The 24,772-nt window shown below is 40.9% G+C and overlaps 1 protein-coding gene across 1 annotated transcript in view; it reads right to left on the bottom strand.

The window, feature by feature from the left end:
- The window catches only part of angpt1 (angiopoietin 1), a 61,751-nt gene that overhangs the window by 9,993 nt on the left and 26,986 nt on the right, over nucleotides 1-24,772 (bottom strand). Inside the window, exons 2-7 of the mRNA XM_036555584.1 lie at nucleotides 18,433-18,588; nucleotides 17,887-18,008; nucleotides 15,729-15,961; nucleotides 10,765-10,892; nucleotides 9,587-9,688; nucleotides 5,711-5,877 (exon numbers count right to left, since the gene is read on the bottom strand). Of these exons, the coding sequence (XP_036411477.1) occupies nucleotides 5,711-5,877; nucleotides 9,587-9,688; nucleotides 10,765-10,892; nucleotides 15,729-15,961; nucleotides 17,887-18,008; nucleotides 18,433-18,588 (908 nt within the window). The remainder of the gene's footprint in view (nucleotides 1-5,710; nucleotides 5,878-9,586; nucleotides 9,689-10,764; nucleotides 10,893-15,728; nucleotides 15,962-17,886; nucleotides 18,009-18,432; nucleotides 18,589-24,772) is intronic.

Here is a 24,772-nt window from a genome sequence, read left to right as displayed (position 1 = left end):
GTTAAACAAAGTGACAGTGACAGAGTAAAGAAAGGCTTCCTTCATGTGGAATGTTATTGTTGAGTGGCCCAAGAGCCAAGTCCAAATTTGTGCCATTTCCAATGGCTGTGAAAGAGTATGGATTCTGTCATTCTCTCTCCTCCATACATTTTCTGCTTATACATTACTAATTGCTATGATCTGAGCACACTCATTGGCATTCCTCTCTGTTGAGGTGGGTTGAGGTCTTGGTTACTCTGGTGACAGCACCTTCAATAAGTGCATTAAACTTGAGGGAGCAGGCTTTGGGAGAGCCCCCTTCAGATTTAAATGGGCAGCCTGACCCACTGTGAAACAAAGTACTATCGCACATTGTGTCCCAGCTGGCAGTTATTATTTTGTTAAATTGCACCCCGAGCAGCTCTGAGCAGAGGTTAATCACCACACTCAGTGGATCATTTCCTGTGGTCGGCTATAGAAGTGTCCGACTGCTCCCCAGTCACTCGCTATTGGATTCTTCAGCTATTGCCACGGAAACGTGCTTAGTAGACAGCTCGTCCCAGACGCAGAAACCTGGCTGTCATTCAGATGACCCTACTGATCCATGCGTCATGTAGGATTTTGATCTCAGATTGTGAGATTTTATCCCTAAACATTTGAGGCTGCTACCACATCACAGCAAGGTGATTACCATTTTAATACTTTACTACATACATACTAATACCTTTAGCAGTAAACTTAAGTTCAAAGCACAAAACTTTATATCTGCTTATTCCAGTATCATATTCATAAGCATTTGGTCATTGGTACTTTGGTTTACAGGGTATTTAGCTACAGTGTTCGAACTGTTTGTTACCATGCTATGGATAGGTGACAGTCACCCAAGACTGTGGTTTCATGTTCAAACTGAGGTGTTTTACAGGCCTTTTCATTGTGAGGTTGGGGTCAAGAGGTGAGCTCCTCTCCCATTCATTCTAGTCATCTTGAAAATGTGTCTTGGCGAGATGACAAGAGAAAAGGCACATCAAATATATTTCTGATTCCACAGAGGATATTTCCATTACTGTATGGAGAAATCCCTGGATTTAGGAACTGGCCAGCTGGACGAAAAGGATATTGAATAAAGATGTAAATCTCCCTCAAAGAATAAACATATAGAGTAATTCTCCAATGAAACCTTTCTCATGTCTCTGCATGCATTCATTACAGAACTCTGCATTTGTCCGTTTTAAATGTTATGCACCTTTAATGTTTTAATTGCTTATTTAATTGTCCACTTCCCTAAGCTTCTGGGGCCACATATGCAAAAAGACATGAGTTACATAAGTTAGAGTACATAAGATAGGGGCAGCCTGTAATGTGCTATAACACACAAGGGTCTGTCTCCAAACAGCTGGCCTCCACTGGTGTCCCTGAGCAGGTCGGCTCAGGAGACGGGTCAGTACCTTCCTGGATTTCTTATTGCACATTATTATCTGTGACCCCTGCCTGACGGCTCCCTTTCTGACCCCGTCCACGTGGAAAAACATCCGGTTTCATTTCCAAGACATTGTACCACGTACCCTCACTATGCACATTCCTGGAAACTGCAGCTCAAGGTTGGGCAGATAGCATATCTCTGGATCTTCTTTTAGTAAATCATTAAAGGCACATACAATCACGCATACACAAATAACAAAGATGTACACTACAACCACACACACAGACATACAGAGAACATGCTGGCTCATGGAGTGCTTCACAAATAACCACAAGCATCACTTGGAGATAATAATCATACTTTCATATCCTTTTTCTCCCTGTTTTCTTGAAGCTTCAGGAGTAGGTCCTTATGACAACATTATAATTCATATAAAAGTATCGTTTGCAAACTGTTTCTCATGAGATTGGCAATACGACTGAATCTTGCATCCAACACAGTAATTTGGAGGTAGTCAGTGCCAAACCAACATTATGACAGTGCTGATCATTTGAAGTAATTGCAATTTAACCCAAAGTCCACTGAGCTGATTGTAGCATGTCAAGAAATCATAGATGTCAGACTCTATAAGGTGTGTGCCCTGATAGGGTAACATAACTCCATTTTGCTGTTATGTTACATAAATATGGGTCTCATAATATCCAGGTGCTCCTGACAAATTAAATGTGAGATGTGCAACGCAAGTCATTTGTTCTATATTGTGTCTGATCCACCCTCCCTTCTGTTGTACTTTCTTTCCTCCATTTTTTCATTCTTTGGTCAAACTGTTCTTTCTTTGTTCCAAACTCTTTCCATTGCCTTTGCCTCATTCTTTTCTTCCTGTCTTTATTTTCCTGTTGTCCTGTGTTTTCACATCCTCTTGGCTTTTATCTTCTACAAGCCTCAAAACCACACCCTATCTCTCAGCCCACACTCCCCATTGGCTTGTCGGAAGACCAGGGTGGCCAATAGATTACACAGAAGATGGACCTAAGGTGGGTCTGAAGTACAGAATGTCACCATGAAAAGACAACACAAAGCCAACTTTAGTCACATACATGAAAAGAAAATGCAAATTCAAATCCAAACTTTTTACTAAATGTGAAGGCATAAAAGCAAAGGGGACATTCAAAATGTGAAACACAAACACTGATAGATTCCATGAAAGAAAATGATGATCCACTAGGATTTTAACCTAGTAGAGTAATAGTACTTATAGTACTTTTCTTAATGGGAAGGGTTGAGTAGTCCTGCTTGTTCAATCAAATTGGTTCAAACACATACATCTGAGACGATACAAGAACTGAATTCTTAAAAATCTCATGTAAATAAACCATCTACTTTCATGAACATATGGCATGTTTCCTTGCTTATTGTGACAGCAGATTGGCTTCGGAAAATAAAGACACATATTTATTGCAGTTGGGATCATACATACCTATAGTAATCCAGGGTATGGTTACACCCCCTGCTGTTAACAGCCATGGCAGTTGGGGCCCAGCATTCAGTGTCTTGTTTTTATTTTTAGCTCTTATTAGTGACAGATGGAATTATAGCTTCCATGTCTGCAACCCTAACAAGGGTCTCACGAGGATAACTGTACTGTAGTTGTGCGTGACAGGATCTACTCTGCCTCTTAGACTAGTTGAATCCTTGTGAATCACCGGGAGCCCAGGCAATATCCTTTGTGGCCCCGAATTCTCATGCTGAATAAAGCGATACATAATTCCGGTGTCCAACCTCAAACGAATATAGGGAAAGAAAAGATAATGGTGATTTCACAACAAGCTTGTCAGGGCCACAGTTCAATGTGAGTGGTCTAATTCTGGGTTTGAGGGATAGCTCATGAATGCCCCCCCCCCCCCCCCCCCCAACCTCTGAACAAAGTCAACAACGCTTCTACTGTAAAAGCAGAACAATAGGCTACCAGCCCACTCTCTCATCTCCTACGTACAGTGTCTCGATGAAAATCACACAGAGGCATTTTAAGGGGGAAAGAAAATAACAACAATAAAAGGTTGCCAAAAATATGAACCTTCAGTCCTTACGAGGTGCCCATTCTCGGCTTCTAGGGTAAACAATGTTGCGGTTGAGCAAGAGTCTGTGTGACTTCTTTGTTTCAACACCACAATATAAGGCCAAGCAAGGGAGAGAGAAAGTATTTTTTGAGTGAAATGAACTCTTGAACCTGAAACTGTCACTAAACACCCAGTGACCCTCCAGCCATGGCACCCCATGCCAAAATCCCACAATGCATTGCTTCCACATTATTGGGATGTAACTTTATTTTATTATGCAGGTTGATGAAATATGAAAATACACAAGCTCTGGATTTATTAAATGCATTGTGTTGCACATGTAAGTTTGCCATAACTAGTAAGTTACACAATACATGTCAAAATACAGATTCACCCATTCCCAGAATATGGGCCTCAGACATTATTAAGATGAATAAAACGGTGATAAATGTGGCAGTCTTTCAGCATGATTTAGGTCAAGGGATTAGTTTCTTACATTTCACAGAACAATAATTACTGTTCATTCTAAACCAAGTAATTTCCTTCAAACTTTAGAGTCAGGCAAACTTGAGGGTCTGGCAATGAGGCAAACATTTCCTGACTGGCAAATATCCATGCTGTTGTGATAAATGGAGGTAGTTGTGTAGCCTAATTCACTGAGCTCCTAACTTATCTGCTGTGCCTTTTCATGTGTGGGGTGCTCTTGCGTGTGTGTGCATATGCTTGTGTGTAGTTTTCGATTAAACTTGTCGTTGCCAACACTTCTCGGTAACAGCTGAGAGGAAGTGAAAATGGGAACAATCTCTCTGTGAGATCTCATCCTTTCTTTGAAACAAACACAAACTGAAGAAGCTGTCTGTAATGTTTAAAAGTAGTGTTGCCTGAAGCACAGTGATCAGAAATAGTAGCCTCTGTGCTGGTTTGTTTAGGTCATGGATTGATAGTTTGTTTTGGCCAATGTCCCCTGAAAAGCACAACATGATTATCATACCGCAAGTATTTGAAAGAACAAATCTATTTATAGAGGTATGCCCACTGATTAGATTCCAAAGCTCTTGGACAGAGCTCTCCAAAGGCCCACGGAATTTCCAAGATGTTTGTCTGTACTAGGCAAAGATGGACGTACAGTATAATATTTTGCACTTTTTACACAAGTCTTGATTACTCTACATTTGAACTCTTATTTTTGGATATCAGAATAAGATGACATGGGTTTTTAAAACATTTTACGATCACAATGGATAAACAGCTATGTTCACCATATCCCGTGAGGCATCAAAGACAAGGTGGGATTCAAGGAGCAGCAGGCATGGACATGAATGGATAACCCCTGCCACATTTTCAAATCAAATTGAAAACCAAAATGGCTCATTTCCTGGCGTGGTTGTCTGAAATTCACAGTGGCTTTACACATGAAATTCATTCGTATTTCCCATGGAATATGTTGAGCAGAGTCCAAACTAGTACTGAGCACTTTGAGACTGACACTTCAGGCCAGCGCTGTCATCGCATGATTTAAGACATTTTCATAAATCAAATATGACAAATGCTAGAGCACACTGAATATTAGTTGTGCCCAACACCCCAATTCCCAAGTCCAAAATGTTCCATTTGCGCAGTGGGTTTAAAGTGTCAATCTTCAGCTCTGCATGTTTGCTATGAAATGGCCTTAATGTATAAATCAAAATCCAGGCAAAGCTGCAGGAGAGGGTGAACCTGAAATATCCCTTCCAAAATGGAATGAGAATTCTGGAAAACTGCTGAAATGGGAAATGTCGAGCCAATTCTTTTGCCTTTTGAAGATATTCTGGGATATTCAGGTGGGTTCTTCAAATTATGATTCAATCGTCTGAAACAGTGTTTAACCCTGCAACTACGACAGTGTCTGCATAGATGTAAAGGCAAACATGAAAGTTGTGCGAGGCCAGCGAACTTGAGGAGAGCAAAAACCAAACTGGAACTCTTGTAATGAGCTGTCTGTGATCTGTATCCAACATATAACCAGAAGATGCAAGTGAGCAGTTATTCAAAAGACATTGGGAAAAAAGGAAGTAATCTTGTACTGGACATTGCAGATGTCAAGTCCCTCAAGGGAAGTCCACCCCCACACACACCACACATGAGAAAATGAACAAATATGAAAAAAGACATCGTGAAAGAAGTGGGGTTTCTTTTTTTCAGTTTGTTTCTTTGTTCATTTTTTTCTTTTTTTTTTTGCTAGCCAAACATGACCTTGTGAAGAGGTTTCCCATACCTGTAGTTGTGTTTCTCACTCCCGATGTGAAACCTGTCATACTGGGAGAAGGCTTGCTGGCCATCCCAGTCCGTCAGCTCGATCCGCAGGGAGTATTGCCTCTGGCTGGTGAGCAGGTAGATGAACTCGTTCCCCAGCCAGTGTTCTCCGGACACACTTCCAAATCCCTGGAAGACAGACAAAGTAAGCGGTATGCATTGGGATTCAGAATGGTGGCCGCAACATCTCATTTTCCACCCTCCCCAGGTTACTTAGACACAATTTTCATTATAGAAATGGCAAGGGAGAGGAACACTGTAATGCAGCAAAAAACATTCTAAAGTTACACAATCATAAAGCAACGGTTACCTTGTCCATTTTACAACTCGTTAGCTCTCATTAAAACCATTTTCAGAATGGAAAGAGACCCAGCTATTACAATAAGTGTAATCATTAAAAGTTGGTATTGTACAATGATTTCATACTTGGGAATAAAACTTAAAAAAAGTATCACTTTATGAGCATACAAATGAGAAACAGATGAATATTGCACACAAAGCACCTATTTTTATGTTATTTGATTTTTTTTTTTTCATTTAATCAAAGAATGCGTTTCCTTCAGTTACGCACTGCAGAACAATTAGCCTGATCAGGTGCAATGCCATGTTTGCATAGTCACATCATTTAAACAATTACAAAGTTTATTTCTGATCAGAATCACTCAAGTCGTTGGCAAAATGACTTTGACAGCTGCAACTTGCAGTTTGAGTATTAGAACCAATGATAAAATTACAAAACCTCTGGCACCACTCCCCAATTAATGACTTGACTCTGGTTCACGATGGGCCTGTGTGTTTGTGTTAAGTGTTCTTGCTGATTAGTAAGGAGATGGTAAAGTAAATATGGAGCATTCTTGTCCCTTGATGCAACTGCTGTGGAGCCGGGGAAGAAGGGATACCTCCACTACGGCCTAAATTAATCTGACTTCTGATGCATTTTCCTACAGCAACTGTTTATGCCATCTGCCCCTTTCCTTCGCTCTGATTTCACTTAGCTCCTAGAAACTCTGTGTTTGCACGTGTGTGTTCCTTCTGCGCCTCTCCTGTCATGCCTGGCCAGATTGTCCATTCACACGCACACCAAGCTGCGCCAGCTTTCAAGACACAATGAAAATGGGGGGCCATATTTCTAAGGCTACGTCCACTGCCTTTTGAGAGGGATTGAACACATGATGAAAGCTGCGATTGTGATCCGTCACCTTTGGATATGTCTTTGTTTGTTCTTTCTTGCAGCCCAGCATCCAAGGGGCAATATGGATTGGGGCCACACTGTATTCACATCCCACGGGAATTTGGCTCTCCGAGTTTAAGAAAACCCATAGTTAAATTTTTTGTTTCAAAATAAACATTTCAGAGCACAGTGGATCAGATTCTGTCTCGTCATCTCTGAGAACCATGCCATTCGTTTCAGTGCTGTCTGCTTCAAGAGTTATGGGTGACACCAACTGCTAAACGTTTCGCCAGCAGCGGGTCGACGGCCTAACTCCATCAAAAGCCATTTGATTACAAATTCAAGCTGTGAGAAACCACCTGGGGCCTCTCTGCATCTGTCTGGATAAAACCAGACGGTGAAGATATGTATTCAGCAAGAACAGCTGTCAGTCACTGATCCTCAGAGGAGAAGGCAAAGAAAGAGTCCATTGTGCACCAGCATCGGTGCCAAGGTGAACTCAAGGCTTTTCTCTGCCTGGAGGGATGCCATCCTCTCTCAGTGCTTATGGGAAGTCTGGGGACAGCATTGAGTCGGCAGCTCTCCCAGCCACAGATCTACACAAGCAGCCCTCTTCTCTACCCTTACTCCATTCTTCCTGAATGCAGGTGCAGGCCATCCGGACATTTTCCCATCAACCACCTTACCTATTTCACTTATAAAAGGGGTAAACATTTCACTTTCAGCTCTCCATGGGTGGAATGCACCAAACGGGTAGGCCCAGCACTTGCACAACATCTAGGTTAAGATGGTAGAACATTCAAATAATTGTTCGAAAGCTGGACAGTAGGTGTAGGGTAGACACAGGATTTATGCACAAGGGATAATGTTCACATAGACATTTTTATCTGTATTTTCTTTAGACATAGACATAGACATTTTGTATCTATAGTTTATCTGTTTAGATAGAAAGGGCATGTTTTTCCTGATCCAATTTTTAGATGTTTTACAACATTTTGATTCGAGGCTCAGTTGCAATTGGCACAAGAATTTCATAAATTAACTTATTTGTGTAGTGCTCTGCTCGGATTTCTCAGGTTGTTTAATCCCAAACAATACCATACCATGATGGAGGAATGATGCTACACTAGGGTGGACAGGGACATGTGATTACATAGGGAAGGGACACCCAGGTATCCTGGGATTGTCTGAACATCTGGTGCCTCTGCCAGAAAAACAGAACTTTGGTGTATACAGAAGTTTGACTGTGAGCTGAAAATGTTTATGTGGTGTGTGGTAGCTCACCAAGCAATGAAGAGTGATTCAAACTACATTGTGAAAGCTGCATTTCAGAGGACCCTTGCTCAGCCATTTCAAATGCTTAGAGAAAAATCTGAATGTCTTCTCCTGGCAATTTAAAAAATCATTTAGGTCACTTCCTTTCATGTATTCTGATCTTTTTAATCTATGCCAAATTACACAGATTTACAAACTGCAAAAAAATTCCTATATGACTACAAAACCTGCAATGACCTAGCACACTATGTTAAGCCTAGGTTTCCCAAATATAGCTAGCATATTTATCTATACCAAATCTGATATCACTAATTTAAGTATTAATAGCCAGATAATGAATATCATGAAGCCAGATCATGAATATTAACTAGAAAAAGTGAGCAAACGTTAAATATGTAGCTATGTTACTGTGGGCCACATAATTTGCCAATAATCAGGCAATCAGATTATCAGAATAAATATAAAACAGCATATGAATCCATTGGCTAGAGTCACTGTCCTACCAAGTGAAGAACACCATGTGCACAGTATCATGCCAATGAACACAGTGGTGTGTACAGGAAAGACTTGCCTGAACATGCATCCAATGTGCAAGGAGCAGTAGAGATTATGTTTGAACTCTTCATATTTGCTCTTATTCCTTACTTTTGCAGAACACACTTCTTTGGGGGGTGGGATGAAAAAAAATTATTCAGAAAGTATTCTTAAATTCAATGTTACTGTATGTCGTTCATATAATGAGGAATTCCCCCAGCCTGAAATGAGAAACAGCCTGGTGTGGTGCCACAGGAAACCATGTGCCAAGATCACGACACTCAATACACCATCTCTAATTACGAGGTGAATCCCTCCTTCTGACATTGCATCAGTCTTGGACAGCTGGATCATAAACATCTGGTTGAATTATTTCACAGGCAGTCCATCTTTGGGATCGGAGAGGGTGAAGACGCACCGATACACACTCTGTGGACCATGTTAAATTAAAGCCAGAGGAGACAGCCATACATCACTGCAATGACAAATCTCCAACAGGAGAGGGTGTGGAAAACCATGCAAAACATCCTTTTTTAAATATTTTTCTTGTTATTAATGCATTTCAGAGAGCATGTTTGCTTTCTATGTCTGAACCTTTCTGGCTTGAGTGAACAGCTTCGGAACGTAAAACTTTCAGAAAAAATAGAGTGCTTTGCCCCACAGCTGACAAAGCTACCCAAATAAAATTTCAGCATGGCCTAGTCTGCTGAAGTCTGTGTAAGTTCCTGAGTGACTTGTTCTAATCTTTATGCAATAAAGTGCAGTACAGTAGTGATGGAAATCGAGGTGCCATATTGCTTTTCACAGTAGATGCCCCTAGTGGAAAAGAAGGACCCATGAGTAGTTCCTCTTACTCACCAATTTGTATTCCTTCCAGGTCCTCTGGAAGTCCAGGTTTCCATCTTCCCGGCGCTGGATCACTGTCCACCCCCCACCTGCAGACTCCATGTTGCAGTATACCTGTAGAGATGGAGAACCTATTTAGGGCATGAGATCATGTGACACATCTTTCCACAACCCCACCCCCAGCCCTTGGAGGCAAGTGTGAGGGTTCACTTTGCACTGGTGTTCTTCCATAGCAAACCTGGAGGGCACCAAGTAACTGCTTGCTGATTTGAGCTGAGTTCTTTGCTCTGAAAATGTTCTGGGCTTTTAAACAGACATGTTTTAAACGTAGCACAGTTGGTAAGTAGCTGAATATTGATGATTACCATGGGAAACCAGGTGCAGTGTCAACACCCCCCCTCACCACCACCACCACCCCCACCACCCCTCCACACACACACACACAGACATATACATACATGCACACACACACACACACACACATATACGCACACACACATATATACACACACGCGCACACACACACACACACACACACACACACACACACACACACACACACATACACGCACACACACATATATACACACACGCGCACACACACACACACACACACACACACACACACATACACGCACACACACATATATACACACACGCGCACACACACACACACACACACACACACACACACAGTGCTTCATGTAAAGAAAAGGGCCATCCTTGAGTGGCATACTGTACTTGTGTGGTATCAGCTACAGAATCAAGTGGTTTCAAGACTTGAGACTGAAAACACAGCCAGTGGGCTGGGTGTAATTAGGGAGGTCCGACTGACAGGACCAAATACCCCCAAACCAGACACAAGCCTGCTGCCATCATTCTGTGGTCTGGCAGCACCCTGCTGTGGGGGTGAACACCTGCCCCTACACCCCAACCCCCTGCCAGGGCTGCCAGATGTATTTCTATACCAGATTATTCCTGAACCTGCCAATATCTATCAGAGGCTCCATGCTGGAAACGCACCAACAGGCCACTGTGTTAGCTTTCCAAGACAGACAAGCATTCCTCTTTAAAACAAATCCCCCAAAAAGCACCAAACCAAATGGTTCTTTTAGAAATAATTTGAAACATGAGTATGTGCTTTTCAGGTGGCACAGTGCTGAGAAATGAGGTGAGAGCTCAGGCCCCACCTTCTTGGTCTCCAGAGTGCCGATGTGGATGGTGTAAACACCGTTCTTGGTGAAGCCTGCATGGTAGAGGTCTGCGCAGTCCCGAAACTTCTTCTCCTCATCCGCTCTCTTTGTGCTATTTGGAACCACTGTTCAAAACAGGAAGCAAAGATGCAGTGCATTATATGACACGTCCCAGAGGAATATGCCGACCACATCGCCATGCTCTGCTCCACAAAGGACACATTAAGGGAGCACCATCTTCAAGATATGCTGCCGCTGGGAAACAGCTGCAATGACATCAGGGCAATTCCAGTACTAGAAGCCCTTGCTATTTGCCAATCTGCAATTCACAGTTTTGACTATTCTGTCCAGGCAGTACTATTGATTACCTGCTTCACTCTGACTCACGGCCACGGAGCACTGCATTGCCCCACATGCTTTATCTATATCTATCTATATTACAAATTGCATTCATTCACCAATTTGCGTTCTGAGCAAAATGCCTTTCCGCATGAGCATAGTATAGTATTTTTTGGAATTGGCGGGGGGGTTTAAACATATCACCTTTCAACATTCTCAGAACACTTTACATTAAAGGTGGGGAGACTCCACCATGTGCAGCATCCACCTGTCAACAGGATGTAAGTAGAGCTCCGTTACCAAATGCAATCAATTGATCCTCATGTCATCAGAGAGGCTTTTATTTTAAAATGACAGCATACTGCTGTGCTGTCTGAGATATATGTGTGGAATATCTCTGTTAGGTTCGCTTGGCTGCAGCAGGTCACAAATTAAAAGATGCACAGCAGCATGGTCTTTTGTGCCATCTTTTGTGTCATCTCCTACAATGACTGATTTCAGAAGGGCAGAGCTCAATGTGAATACGATTGGACTGTCGCACTGAAAGGGCGGTCATTAAACCGCCTTACATGCTTAGACGAAAGGGACAAGCTAACAAACTAAAATGAAATGTGGTGACCCATCCACCCTGTCCATTTCAATTAAGTGGCCGTTTTGAGAATCAAGGACAGTTACGTGCAGGGTGCTGTTTTCTGTTTTTATCTTTGTGCTAACTGCCAGACACAACACTGCTTCAAATGACAAAGAGATGACAGTGAGTAGCCGTCACTATTTTGCTGACTATTAATACATTTAATTTCTATTTCAATTCTATTCCTATTTTCAATTTCTACAAGATAAAGGTTTCAGCGCATGGAGTATTCAGTTACGCCTAACAATGAAGTACTACTGATATAGAGTACTGGTGGAAATTGCAGTATTTACATTCATGATGCTTCTAATATGCTCTGAAGCATTGAGCTATGTTTTTAATTTCTAAATATTCATTGTCCTCCTTGCAACACATCTATTTCTTGAGATAGGTTATTATTAGCACACATGGGAGGATGCCAGAGTGGCTTCCTGTTGCCTTCTCCAGTTTGATTTTTAGAACCTCTGGTTCCTTGTGGAGAGGCAGTGCAAAGGACTACACTACCAGTTAACAGCAAGATTATTATTATTGGTCCAGGGTGGGTACCTGGCAGGGACAGCAGAATTAACACCTTTGGTATTTTGGATAAATGCCTGGGGGTCTTTTATAACAACAGCAAGGACCTCAGTTTAACATCTTATCTGGATGACAGCTTGTCCTGTATCAGTGTCCCTATCCCTGCTATATGGCATTGGATTTAATTGCAGACTGCCCCCCATTGGCTTGTCAACCCTGCTTCCAGTAGCCACCTGCTTTCTCCCAAAGATCTCTTATCCAACTAGCCCAGCTCCATGTCTCTGTCGACAGGATGTCTGCCATAGTGTGTGAATATCCAATTTTCTTAATTTTTCAACATATAAGTAGGAGAATTGTTTAATGCATTAAATAAGAGCTAGAGTATATGACTTCAGTCATATAGTATATGACTTCAGTCATAAAATAATATTATTATACCTCTCTGCTGAATGAAACAAATGAAGTGTTAATCTACTGGAAGATCCATCACTGTCAGAGGAAAGGAGACAGGCTTCGACAGGGCTTTCGAAGTGTCAGCCGTGCCTCTTTGTCCATCTGCTGACAATTACAGCAGCAATATTTTGAAACCATATGAGAGGCCGCATGCAAAACACTACACACTATAAATTTCAAGTTCCTGTTATAACAAGTGGTTTATATTTACCCTCTGAGCCTCCACTATATCGGTAGAAATTCCTTCTGAATTTTTTTTCCTCTCCGAGTGGCAAATCTCAGCTTTCACACCATTGTTTTCACTGTCTGAGCTGTTTACGCAAGAGAGATGTAACTGTAAAGCAAAATGTGTCAGCATTCCTTATGCAGTCCTTTGATCCACTTCTTCCACCAGAAGGGTCTTGGCAGGACAGGCCATTCATTAGATGTATTATTTGTACCACTTTAGCAAAAGTATTGAGTGTCACTGACAAGGAGCTCCCACTGTGATGGGGTGACAGAGTGCGACCTCACTTGGTGGTGACTAACACAACAAAGGTAGCTCTGTCAGGCCACAATTTGCCCCAAACTGGGAAACCACAGGGCCTAACTGAAGGGCAAAAGATATCAGTGTCAAACAAGTTTGGTGCACTGTAACTTAAGAGCGCGAAGGCGGTCCAGTAGCGCCTGCCACTGCGATATGCCAGTGTGGCCAACTGCACGGTGAATGCTACATTGGTGACCGGCAACCTCAAGCAGCTTGTGACTCAGCTCTGTAAATATTGTTAATGTGTCTGTGTTTATTTACATGCATATTTTCTTATTCAGCTGGGTCTGTGGGGGGGGCGGGGGGGGGGGGGGGTGTTGTGTGTAAAAAGTGTAATGGAGAATCAGCAGATTTTGTATATCAGCACCCTTTCCCTTTGGGCTTCATCAGTTTGCACTGGGGATCTTCAGGGTTCGTCTGCTGGAGTCCCAGCGGGGCGGGGGGGGTAGGTGGACGACCCCACGCCCTTGTAGCTTGTGTGGCAAAGAGATCAACAGGCACTGCCACATAGAGCCGGCAGCTCAGAAATGTGCTGACTTAGTGGATGCTGCACAAGCGAGAGGAACACCGGCAGGATCAAGGCAGAAGCAGCCAGTGGGGGTTGGCCTGTGTGACAGCATGTCCCTTGGAGATGCACTCCCCATGTGCACTTAGCACATCATGATTTGCTTCCAACCAAGAGTAATGAGGAAAACGCTCAGATACTCACAAGAGGCAAACTGACAAACACCTCCAGGCATCTCACTAAACTACACACAGCAATAGCCATGCTTTGCAAGAGAGACTGGCTGTTTCCAGACCTGGGCATCCTGGCTGTAAAAATGATTGATGTCTTTCATTAGTTGCTATAGTAAAATACTGTAAAAGAAAACAATATTTAGCAGCCTAAGATTCCTAAGAGAGCACTGAAGTGGAGGTCAGTTACCATTATTACCAAGTGAGGCTCGTGTGCTTGAATAAGATTTGTTCAGCAATTTTCCAAGTCAATGTAATCAGACCACATCATATCATAAGGTGTATATAATGTCTGTACTGTGATGAAATGGTAGAGAAGGTAGGGAAACATGCTAGAGTAAAAAGAAGAAAGTTTGCTTGGCCAATGTGTAGGCATCTTGCTTTGGTAGTTCAGTTTGTACTCATGGTTAGCTTTAGCTATTCAAATCGTAACTCAGCAGTGACAGCATTAACTCAAAAACCATCAGAATCCATGCTGGTGTTTTGGTTCCCAGGGATGCAACTTTAAAACATGTTGTAATTCATGTAGATGACGTGTCAGAGAGTGAAATATGGCCATCGCCTAAAAGTAAGCAGATCACATTAAAAACACCAATTGCTTCAGTGGACAAACCGCAGCTGAAATACCTTAACTGGGGAATGATTCTGGATAAGGGCTTTGGTAGCTGCCATTACAGAGACAGTCAATTGGTTAAGACTCTAAGAGGACAGCCCTTCCAAAAAGCCCCTTTCCAGCCTGAAAAATTTAAGGAGAGATGGGGAGAGATGAAGACCAACCACAATGAATGAGGGCCTATCATTCATGTGACTCGTTTTATTAAACCAGTTCCTTATCATGACTTGACACAGGACATTCCAAAGACCCCTGAACACAAGATGATTGACTGAAGTGGGTTACTTCCCAGGCTCAGGTTACAACTAAAACTGACCGTCTATGAACCAGCCACTAGAAAGCATGGCAAAGAAAGGAAATTGATATTAAAAATAGCGAGAAACACCCAGAATTACAAATTCAAAGATAAATAAGGCAGCGCTGTCATCATTTCGCAACTGACGTTAAGCATGTGCTTATCTCTCCCGCTGGATTGTCTAGTTGTGTCTTTAACAGCCAACTTCCTGTCTCACGCTGAACTGCCCTGGTGTCCACAGGAAGTGGTTTGAATTTGTGGGCGATCACAGCAGGGTGGTGGTGAGTCGGAAAGGCGTGCCCAGGGCCCTGACATTCGCTCACCCTGTTCTTCCGAGCAGGCACTTCCACCCCCAGTGACTGGGTGAAATTTACTGTGACTGAGAAGACAAGGGTAGGCTTGGGGGATGGAGGGCGGAACAAGTTCATAGCACTGACTAACTTCAGTGTCTTTTTGCAGTGGGTGTAGAACTGAAGAAAGTGAGTAATTCCCAATTCCCTCATTACCAGAATAGGGAAGTGCAAAGGAGGCATGGAAACCCAGTTCTAGAACAAGAATCTATGTTCAGACAGTAGTTTTTTTCCACTGTGGATTTTTCCAAAAGCGCTAAGTTATGATGCAATAAGGTATTATCATAAAAAATGCATCCTCCTGCCTAGTAAAAAAGAGGTGTATGTGTATGTAAGTAATGAATGTGGAGACCATTAAGGAAGGAACACGATGGCTGGCACCTGAGTAGCTTTGCCAGGGGAGGGTGGTTAATGGCACAATGATTCATGGCCCGACCCCATTCAGCAGCACCTCTGGAGCTGTCGAGCAGATAAACATGGAGCTAGCAGGGTTTTTGCTCTACCTCCTTCCTTGGAACAGAGGTTTAGGAGGCTGTGGACGGTGTCCATCAGGTCCTGCTGCTGCCTCTGCAGAGCGGTGTTGTTGCCAGTGGCCCGGCCCAGCTGGGCCTCCAGCTCCTGGATCACGCCACTCTGCCTCCCAACTAGCTCCTGCAGGCTGCCCTTCTCCACCCTCAGGGCCTCCAGCTCCTCCCGGTGCCGCTCCTCCATCTCCTGGATCTTCTGCTCCAGGAGCCTGGGAACCAAAGAAGAACGATCACTAAAAATGTATATCGATTAACAAAATACGTGGATTTCAGGGCTGGCAATGTTATTCTATTGATTTGCTTAATTTTAAAAAGATCAATCTGCAGTAACTCTGTTCACATGTACTACAAGTATGTTCAGAGCACAAGAGGTGATTGAAATTCATAAAGCAGGGGTTTCTGGTGTGTTAACCAAGACATCACAGCTGCTGACATCAGTTCAAACCCATCTTTAGTGGAGCTGTCATGACAATGCAAGACACTTAAAATGTCTGCACTGGTTCATTTAGGCAATGACACTTGATCCCTCACTTGGAATTATTTATGATTTTCAGCACTTGTTATTGTGCTTAACACTACCAATAGCATGATACCCTTTGAAATATCCTTAGAAACCAACATTTGCCTTTCAACTTAAGCATGACTAACAAAGACCAATCTAATACTTTTATCTGCAGGGGGGGTGAACTGATGAGAGTACAGGCAGTGGTGGAACAGGGGTAGGGGAAGAGGTGTCTTTTGTAATGTTTCTGAAGCACTGCAGAGGAACAATTTGTTAGGCACACCACCTTGAACTGAGCATTTGTGTTTCTGCTTATCAATGAAGAGATCAGTACTTATTTTTCCTAACTTTCCTGCTTGTCATCAGTTTGTGTCATGAAGAATTTTGCTGACCTGAGGGCATCTTTTTACATTAAAAAATGAGAGAAATGACATGGATGACAATCTTCAAGTAAACTTCAGTGCATCAAGCATAATAGATAAATGGAAAACCAAAGCCGTTTGTTATGCATATTTCATTTACAATGAATCTCCATGACTACATTTAAATCAGTTTTAATCCCACTGGTTTCCACTGTCTTAAGTTGTACAGTTCAGCTGTGGAAAAATGATATTGAAATTGACATCACTGACTTATTCTCATCCATTGCTCTTGCACAGTATTGAGTCATAAAGAAAAAACTCAAATTAAAAAAGCATATGTACATTAAAAAAGTATAATCACATAAACTCTGGAAAGTGTATTTAAGAAAATCAATTCTTAAGTACTAGACAAGAATACTTAACTAGAATACTTCGCCCCCAGATGTAGAATTAGGGTTACATGTTAATGTGGAGCAATATATCACTGTCAGAGCTATTGTTTCACAAACACAGCTGGGTTCTGGTTGACTCAGCTGCATTCTGGTGGTGTGTACATGTGGGACATTTCGATTTCGATGCAGATGATGAAGACTTGTCCTGCAACATTATTTTTATCCTGTAGACATGAGGCTTAGAGAAAAGCCATCCAAATGTCATTTTTTTAAGATATTGCAAAACATGTCTCAGGGCTTTTATTTTCTTGGCGTCATTGTTGTATTAATTTATATGCAATTACCAAATGTAATGGTCTTTGTGTTTTACATGTAGAACATTCTTTAAAAGTAAATTATAAATCTAAGGTACAATTATACAGAAATAGAACTTAAAAGAATATATAAATTGCTAATTGTGAACAAATGTTAACAATTTTCCCTTAATTTCTGAGGCATGCATTGTCAGTTTTAAAAATCTTTGCAATTAGTTTAAACAAATTTAAAAGGCGATTTTCATGCTATTATTATTATTGTTGTTATTTTTGCTGTGGTTAGAGAAGATGGTCTTTGCTGCATCATTTATCAGTATAATTAGATGGTTGGACCTTGTTTGACAAAGGAAGCTTTAATCCCTGTCTAAACCCACTGTTTCTTCATCCCAATTATATGATGTTCAAAATAGCAGGCATTTCTTTATCTTCCTTCCCACTGCATCATGGAACATATGCGCCCAGTGAGATATGTATTAAATGACTCCAGATGCTTCCTTATAATGTACAGACAGCAGATGCTTGACCCCCATCAGGAAAGAAGGAAAGAAGATGTGATGCATTTACCCATTCTTGTCATGAAGCTTGCTGATTTCATTGGTCTGAACTAGGAGCTGTTTCTCCAGTTTATTTGTGGAGAGAGAGTTCTCCAACAGCTGAATCTCCAGTCTTGATGTCTGATTCAGAACCTGCATCCCCCAAAAACATAGACACACACACACATACACAAATGCACACACACACCACCACCACCCCAGAGAAAAGAGCTTTACAGTCGTCTGCAATGACTGCAATGAAATCAGGCTCAAATCACCACAGTCTGGTAATTATTAATAAATGGGCTGAGGGCAGTGAAGACTGTCGCTTTGACATGTGGTAGCATTCAAACTTTATTCAAATGAACTAAACTGATCTTTTTCTGCAGTGCTGTGAATATAAGCCCCCGCATATATCCGCCCCCTCTCACTCAAGAATCCATAAGATATAAAAAGAGTACATATATACGGCAGGGTGCCGGCGTGGCAGAAACCCTGTTTTCCTTGGCATATACCCCTTCAGCTTTCCTGCTCAGGGCAGTTAAAAGTGGAATGGCAGGGTAGGGCATTGCAGTACCTGCGTTTCCACGTCTGTCAGCTTGCGGGTCTGCTCGGCCGTCTGTGACAGCAGGCTGGTGCCCATCTCCAGCATGGCCGCCGTGTGGTTGTGCACTGCACTCTGCTGCAGCTGCGCCATCTCCGTCTTCATGCTCTCCTTGATGTAGTTCTCAATCTGACACACACAGTACATACACAATCACTATTCATTCAATGGTATAGTTTTATTATACTTATGTACAGTTAAATAATCTAGTACTAATAGAACTAGAACTAAAAGTTCTAATGACTACATTAATCATCAAGACAGCAATGCTTTATATACACACATATATATATATATATATATATATATATATATATATATATTATTATTATTATTATTCGTCTGCATATTGGCTAACATCCCTGACAGCACAGCAGTTTTTGGCATTGCTCAAACAGCAGAACTCTCCAGCAAACCACCCAGGTTAGCAGGGAGTACTAGTAGATGGCTGGAACCAGCTGTAGATGAACTCCGAAAGAAAGGGGAGATTTGATTGGGTGAACAAAAAACCATGCTTATCTTTAAAGGCAGTCTTTCATCTTTATCTCAGAGCTCAATGGGTGATGAGGACAAATGTTAAGTGGTACATGCAAGAACAATTATGGTGAATTACAAATTAAGAATGTAACACACATCTGTCACAAAACTGACATTCTGAATGTTTGTACATTCTTTAAGATACTGCTATACCATAAACTACAGATTTTTTCTTAAAAATAAGGGTCTTTGGTTAGACTGGGGGATCATTAACTTTAAAGCAAGGAAAGTAAATAATATATTTTTCTAATCCTCATATATCATCATGAATTCAGTAACCCTGTGTTCAATATTGCACATAAAGCAAAAAATGTAATGCTTTCTTTAAATACCTTATTGAATTTTAGAATAATGCACCAATGCAGGTAGACTGCTGAGGTTCTGGAACTGTATGAAGCGATGGCACAAAATCAATCTATATATACATCTGTATAGCTTAAGTTTAATGCTTTAAGCCTGAAGAACCTTTATCAAAATCATTCTAGCTGATTGGCTCATCTTAAATGCACTGTTGAAATACAATGGCTTTTATTTCAACTTTTCATATGAGAATGGACTATATCTACCTCTCAAATGCAAAATGGAAATAAGCAGGAGCAAAGAAAACATTTTTGTGGGGAATATGTGTGTGCCTGTGTGTCTGTGTGGGTGCTTTCCACATCAGTGGAGCTGAAAGATTAATATTCACTGTATCATGGCCCCCAGAATTACACCCCCTATTGCACTGTACCTTAGCTTGGACAGAGTGCTATGCAACAGAGACAGAGGTGCATATAAGGAAAAGAGCCTTGTGGTTTCTAAGTGAAATAGCTGCATGTAAAAAAAGAGGTTCATTGAGCAGAAAAGGCTTTAAACACTGGCAGTAAAATTCCCTCCAGCAGACCCAGCAGAGTGATTTAGGACTCGTGCTTTGAAAGGTTAATAATGATGTCTGGACGATGGATTTAGATCAACAAGCATTGCATGTCAATGAGTGCATTCCCAAGAGCAGCCCTTATAAATATTGATACTATAATAAACAAAGCTCATATTAAATTTGATTCACTCCCCACACGGCACTGCACTTATCTACATCTATAGACGATGTTGGGCCAGAGCGCTTCTTGTACATGTTCATCCAGCAATGCTTTAATGTTTGATGCAAGTGAAAATTGAGAGTTAATTAGCCAGCAAATAAATGTACTTATGTTTGCATAACAAATGACTACCAAACATTAAAGCTTAACAATGAATAAGGATGTCAATAAATTATCATTTGTATGGGAGTTCTGTGCGTCACTACAACGCTATCTAGAGGTACTGTATGAGTCACTTGGTAAGCAAAATCCGTTATTTTACTCTAATGGAAGAAATGTATTTACTTTGGATAAAATGGTTGCTACCATAATATTTCCATAGCCAAAGGAACACAACAATGCATGCCTGTGTTTCTGAGAGGCTGAAGAAGTTCAAGAGGTCTAAGTCACTTTCAATGTGTCTGAAAATGAAAAAAAAGTACAAAAAAATCTTTAAGGGTCTGGATCTTACACAAAAAGGGAAAATAACATGACACACTACCCAAGCCCAAAATAAGGTTGGATTTTGACTGAATGCAGCTGACCCAGGAGCCAATCAAAAACGTGAGAGAGCCAAGAGCTTAATTTTGATCCACAACAAAAATAGCGTTCCAGTGAACAGTCATCAGTAATCAGTAAAAGTGCAACAAAGTGTAAACAATTCATTTTAATATCTTCACATGGTTTTACAAGTGAGCTGCCCATAGTTCCAGTTACACCTCAACATGTCATACAAGCTCCCTGTCTGTGACAGATATGGCACTGATATAAATGTAAATTTCCTCTGGTCCTCCAAGCCCCATTGAATGCAAGGACACATACTGGCCACTCGATTGGAGCAGGAATGTCCCTCATGTTTAGCCATAGGTGTAATTTACGCTGGGGATGCTGGGGACATGTCTTCACCACTTTTTGCTGTGGCCCATTTCATCCACACCACTTTAAAAAGGTGTGAACACATCGAACCTGTCGTTGGCCCTAGCCCTTGTCAAAACAAACTGACGCCCAGGTGTTTAGCTAAATGACTCTAAAATATGTTTTTGATGCAGGACTCTGTCCAGAGGTCCAGAGTGCTTTCTTGGCTGTTTTTCTTATTCTCGATCGTGCTATGGTTCACCACCAGGACTAAACCCCACCTCAGCCACGCCCCAGCACTAAACGCAGCCATTCTTTGCTCTCACCATTTTGAAATGCTTCTCTCAAGTCTTGCTTAGCACATCCAGTTTAATTCATTTATGAATTTCCTAATTTCCTGTGTTATTTGTCTCCTCTCATAACTTCTATGACCTCCCCTCACAGTATGTCCTGGCTGGTTTTAAGCAGGGCCCATTTCAAACTCAATATTTGGTTATTATTATTATTATTATTATTAATAATAATAATAATAATAATAATTATTATTATTATTATTATTATTGTTATTATTGTTATTATTATTATTAATAAATTTCAACTCTACTGTGACATGTCTCTCTACCATGCCAGAAACAGCCTTCTATGTGAATGCCCTGGGATTCCTCAGCGTGTTTTTTGCTGGGAATTGGACTGACTCATGTTTGAATCTTGCAGGCGTCATAAATGGGAAAATACCAAGGAGAACCAAGAGCAGACAAACATGCCCCTCGATGTAAAAATACAGCAGGCAATAAAACCATCCGGCGTGGGTGTCAAATTATTTGGCTGTTTTTATCCCGCCAAAAACCTTTTCTCAGACAACAATGGCTAAACACAGCCAAATGCGCTGCTTGGAATTTTTTCAGTTGGTGGTATAGCGAAAGTTAGCTTTTGACCTGGAGACTTAAAATAAAATGGGATCTTATGTGCATAACAAGGCAGTTATAGGTACACAGTTCTCTCCTTTCTCAAGAGTTCCTCAGTCTATTCAGTCACAGAGACACGGCAGTGTAGCATAGTGGTTAAGGAGCAGGACTTGTAACCGAAAGGTTGCCGGTTCGACCCCCGCTGGGACACTGCTGCTGTACCCTTGGGCAAGGTACTTAACCCGCAACTAAATATCCGGCTGTATAAATGGATAACATTGTAGCTGTAACCTGTATCTGCCAAATGAATAAATGTAAATGTAAGACACATCTGTTAAACTATGCATTATAGTATAGTTTCTGCATGTCTTATCTTGTACTTAGTAATTTACTTTATTATTATTATGTGATATACATATGTATTTGTTTGGAAAAAGAAATGGTTAGGCGAACCATTACCAGCATATTTAACTGACCACAAAAGTGCTCCTAGTACTAACTAATGCTATCACATTCCCCTACTGCTATCAAAATCAACATACAAATGATCCACATTTATCTACAGTTACCATGGTATTCAGAAGTGGCAGGTCAAACTATAGGAACTCAGTGACCAACAATATTTATTTCTTAAAGGGGGTTATTGGCTGGTTGGTTATCTTGATATGAATTTTTAACCAGAGCGCAATTTATGCTCTTTAATATTATTACTGTATACTGGTTTTTATTGTCATTGTACTTGGGCTCTCTTTTTGACCATTCATGCTACCTATTCAGCCCACCAAATCTAATTTGAACCACATGTAAGACAGGCGAGACATGCATCTTTTGAATTATTAAGAAATTTTAAGATCTGTCACCTAAACCCTCACCTCAGGTTTTTATCATCTATTTATACAAACTTTTTTTTTTTTTTAGAGGAATCTGCCCCATTAAAAGAAAAATCTGGACTGGGATTAATGAGCATCATTTTAAATAAGTAAATCTTAAATTGATATTTAATATTTAGAAACTATTTACTACGTTTTACATCATCTAGATACATATTCCTTACCTAATTAGGTTGTTTGTATTACAAAACACAGCACAGAAGGATTGTGAAGGATGGCACATAATGTCCACATGTATCAGGTTGGTGTCCCTCCCCATTTTTACCTGTGTCTTATTGATAATTTTTTTCACCTGTTTGGAACCATGGTTTTTAGTTTACTTTGCATATTTTTGGAGACTTTCCCATCTAGTTCTATGAGTAGTTTAGCTTGTTTGTACTTATATGTGAAAATTTGACAGTGATGTAATCCCACCAGGATATCAATGAAAGCAATCAGACAGAGACCACTGGAACTAAACTCAGTGTCAGAGGGAATAAAACTGCACAGAAAGGACATTAAACTATGGCAAGTGATGCTTTTGACTTTATCTCATCTGCCTGTCACTCAGAATTCATTTCCAAAAGAACATGACTCTCAGAATGCCATTTTGTGCAGAAGATATTCTCCATCATATCCACAGATTCCTATGGATTCTCCAGGGAACTTCTGCTACTGGTAGACATCAAGCAAAGGGAGCACAAAGTCACCATGTGATGCAGTTTGAAACCAGTAGAATTCTGCTCCATGTGTAATAGCAAGTAAAACAAACAAACTAAATTGGATTTGTTTGCAGAATCGTTTGTATTTTCCTGGTCTGAAATGAAGTTGAAGCTGAAAAGTATTTTGGAAAGTGCACCGGATGTGAATCACTCGCAAGTGAGCTTAGTGTGAAAGGATCCTTACTCATGCCATTACTCTCAAAATAAAAACAAAAATATGTTTAGTTTCCCTTTTTTTTCTTTTTAAATGGGTTACTGGGCTTAAGAGATCCTTGGCCTCATAGGAACAATAGCAGTTATCAATAGAAAAAACTGAATTAAAAATAGGAAACCGAGAAACAGATTTACTGGGGTATGAACAGAGACGATATGTTACAGCACTGCACATTAGCATGAAACATTAGCATGGACATATACATACCGTATACGTATATGCTGTACTCTTCAAGCTCACCTGAGAAAAAAATGTATTGCTGTGTGTGCCAATGCCTACTTCATACTATGACAGACTAAGAAAAAAGGCAGAAGTATTAACTATGAATAATTCAAATGACTGATATAACAGATTAAGTTACTTAACCAGTGTTGTGCCATGGCTGAAAACTTTAAAAACCCACCTTTCAAAGGCTAAGAATTCCTATAAAAATACAAGTAATGTAGCTTGTGTATGTGTATATTAAATACCATTGATATCATAGCTTATTGCAGAAAGTCTGAATTCTCACCAGTTACTTTGCCCACAATTGCTGAAAAAACATGATCTGTGGGGGTTGTTGAGAGACCAAACTTTTCGTCAGTCATTCAATATCCACCAGGAAAGGTCAATTACTTGCACAAAATAAGACTAAAGGAAATTGTTCCTTAAACATTGTTATCTACAACATCACAGTGAGAAATGAGTATGTGTGGGTGAGGTGGAACCAAACTTGCACACACACCCACACACTCATACATATACATTGACATGGCAAAAATAAGTGTTTTCACAATGAGCCTATAATAACATCTAAATGGTGGTCAAAATTGCCCAGAAAATTAGAAAATTAAATCATTGCAAGTTTGAGCAAGAGTCATGATGATGTTGTTATTGTTGATGATGATGACATAAGTCAGATTTTACAGGTAATGCTTGTCTTCAAAATCTCCTTTTCAACCGACTTGTGAAACGTCAGGGCTTCAGAAGTTTAATACATGGAAGGAGGGCAGGATTGTGTGTGTGTGTGTGTGTGTGTGTGTGTGCGTGTGTTTCTAAAGGGAATTGGATTTACACACTGCCCACCAAGGGAGGGTCATTGGAAATGAGTAAAGTAACAAATCTCCAAGGGTTAAGAGTTGTCATTCAAGCCGTACAGCCCCTATTAATATCAATG

This window comes from Megalops cyprinoides, chromosome 21 (genome assembly GCF_013368585.1).
Source record: "Megalops cyprinoides isolate fMegCyp1 chromosome 21, fMegCyp1.pri, whole genome shotgun sequence".
In the NCBI taxonomy this organism is placed as follows: domain Eukaryota; kingdom Metazoa; phylum Chordata; class Actinopteri; order Elopiformes; family Megalopidae; genus Megalops; species Megalops cyprinoides.
This window is presented reverse-complemented; position numbering and strand designations above follow the sequence as displayed.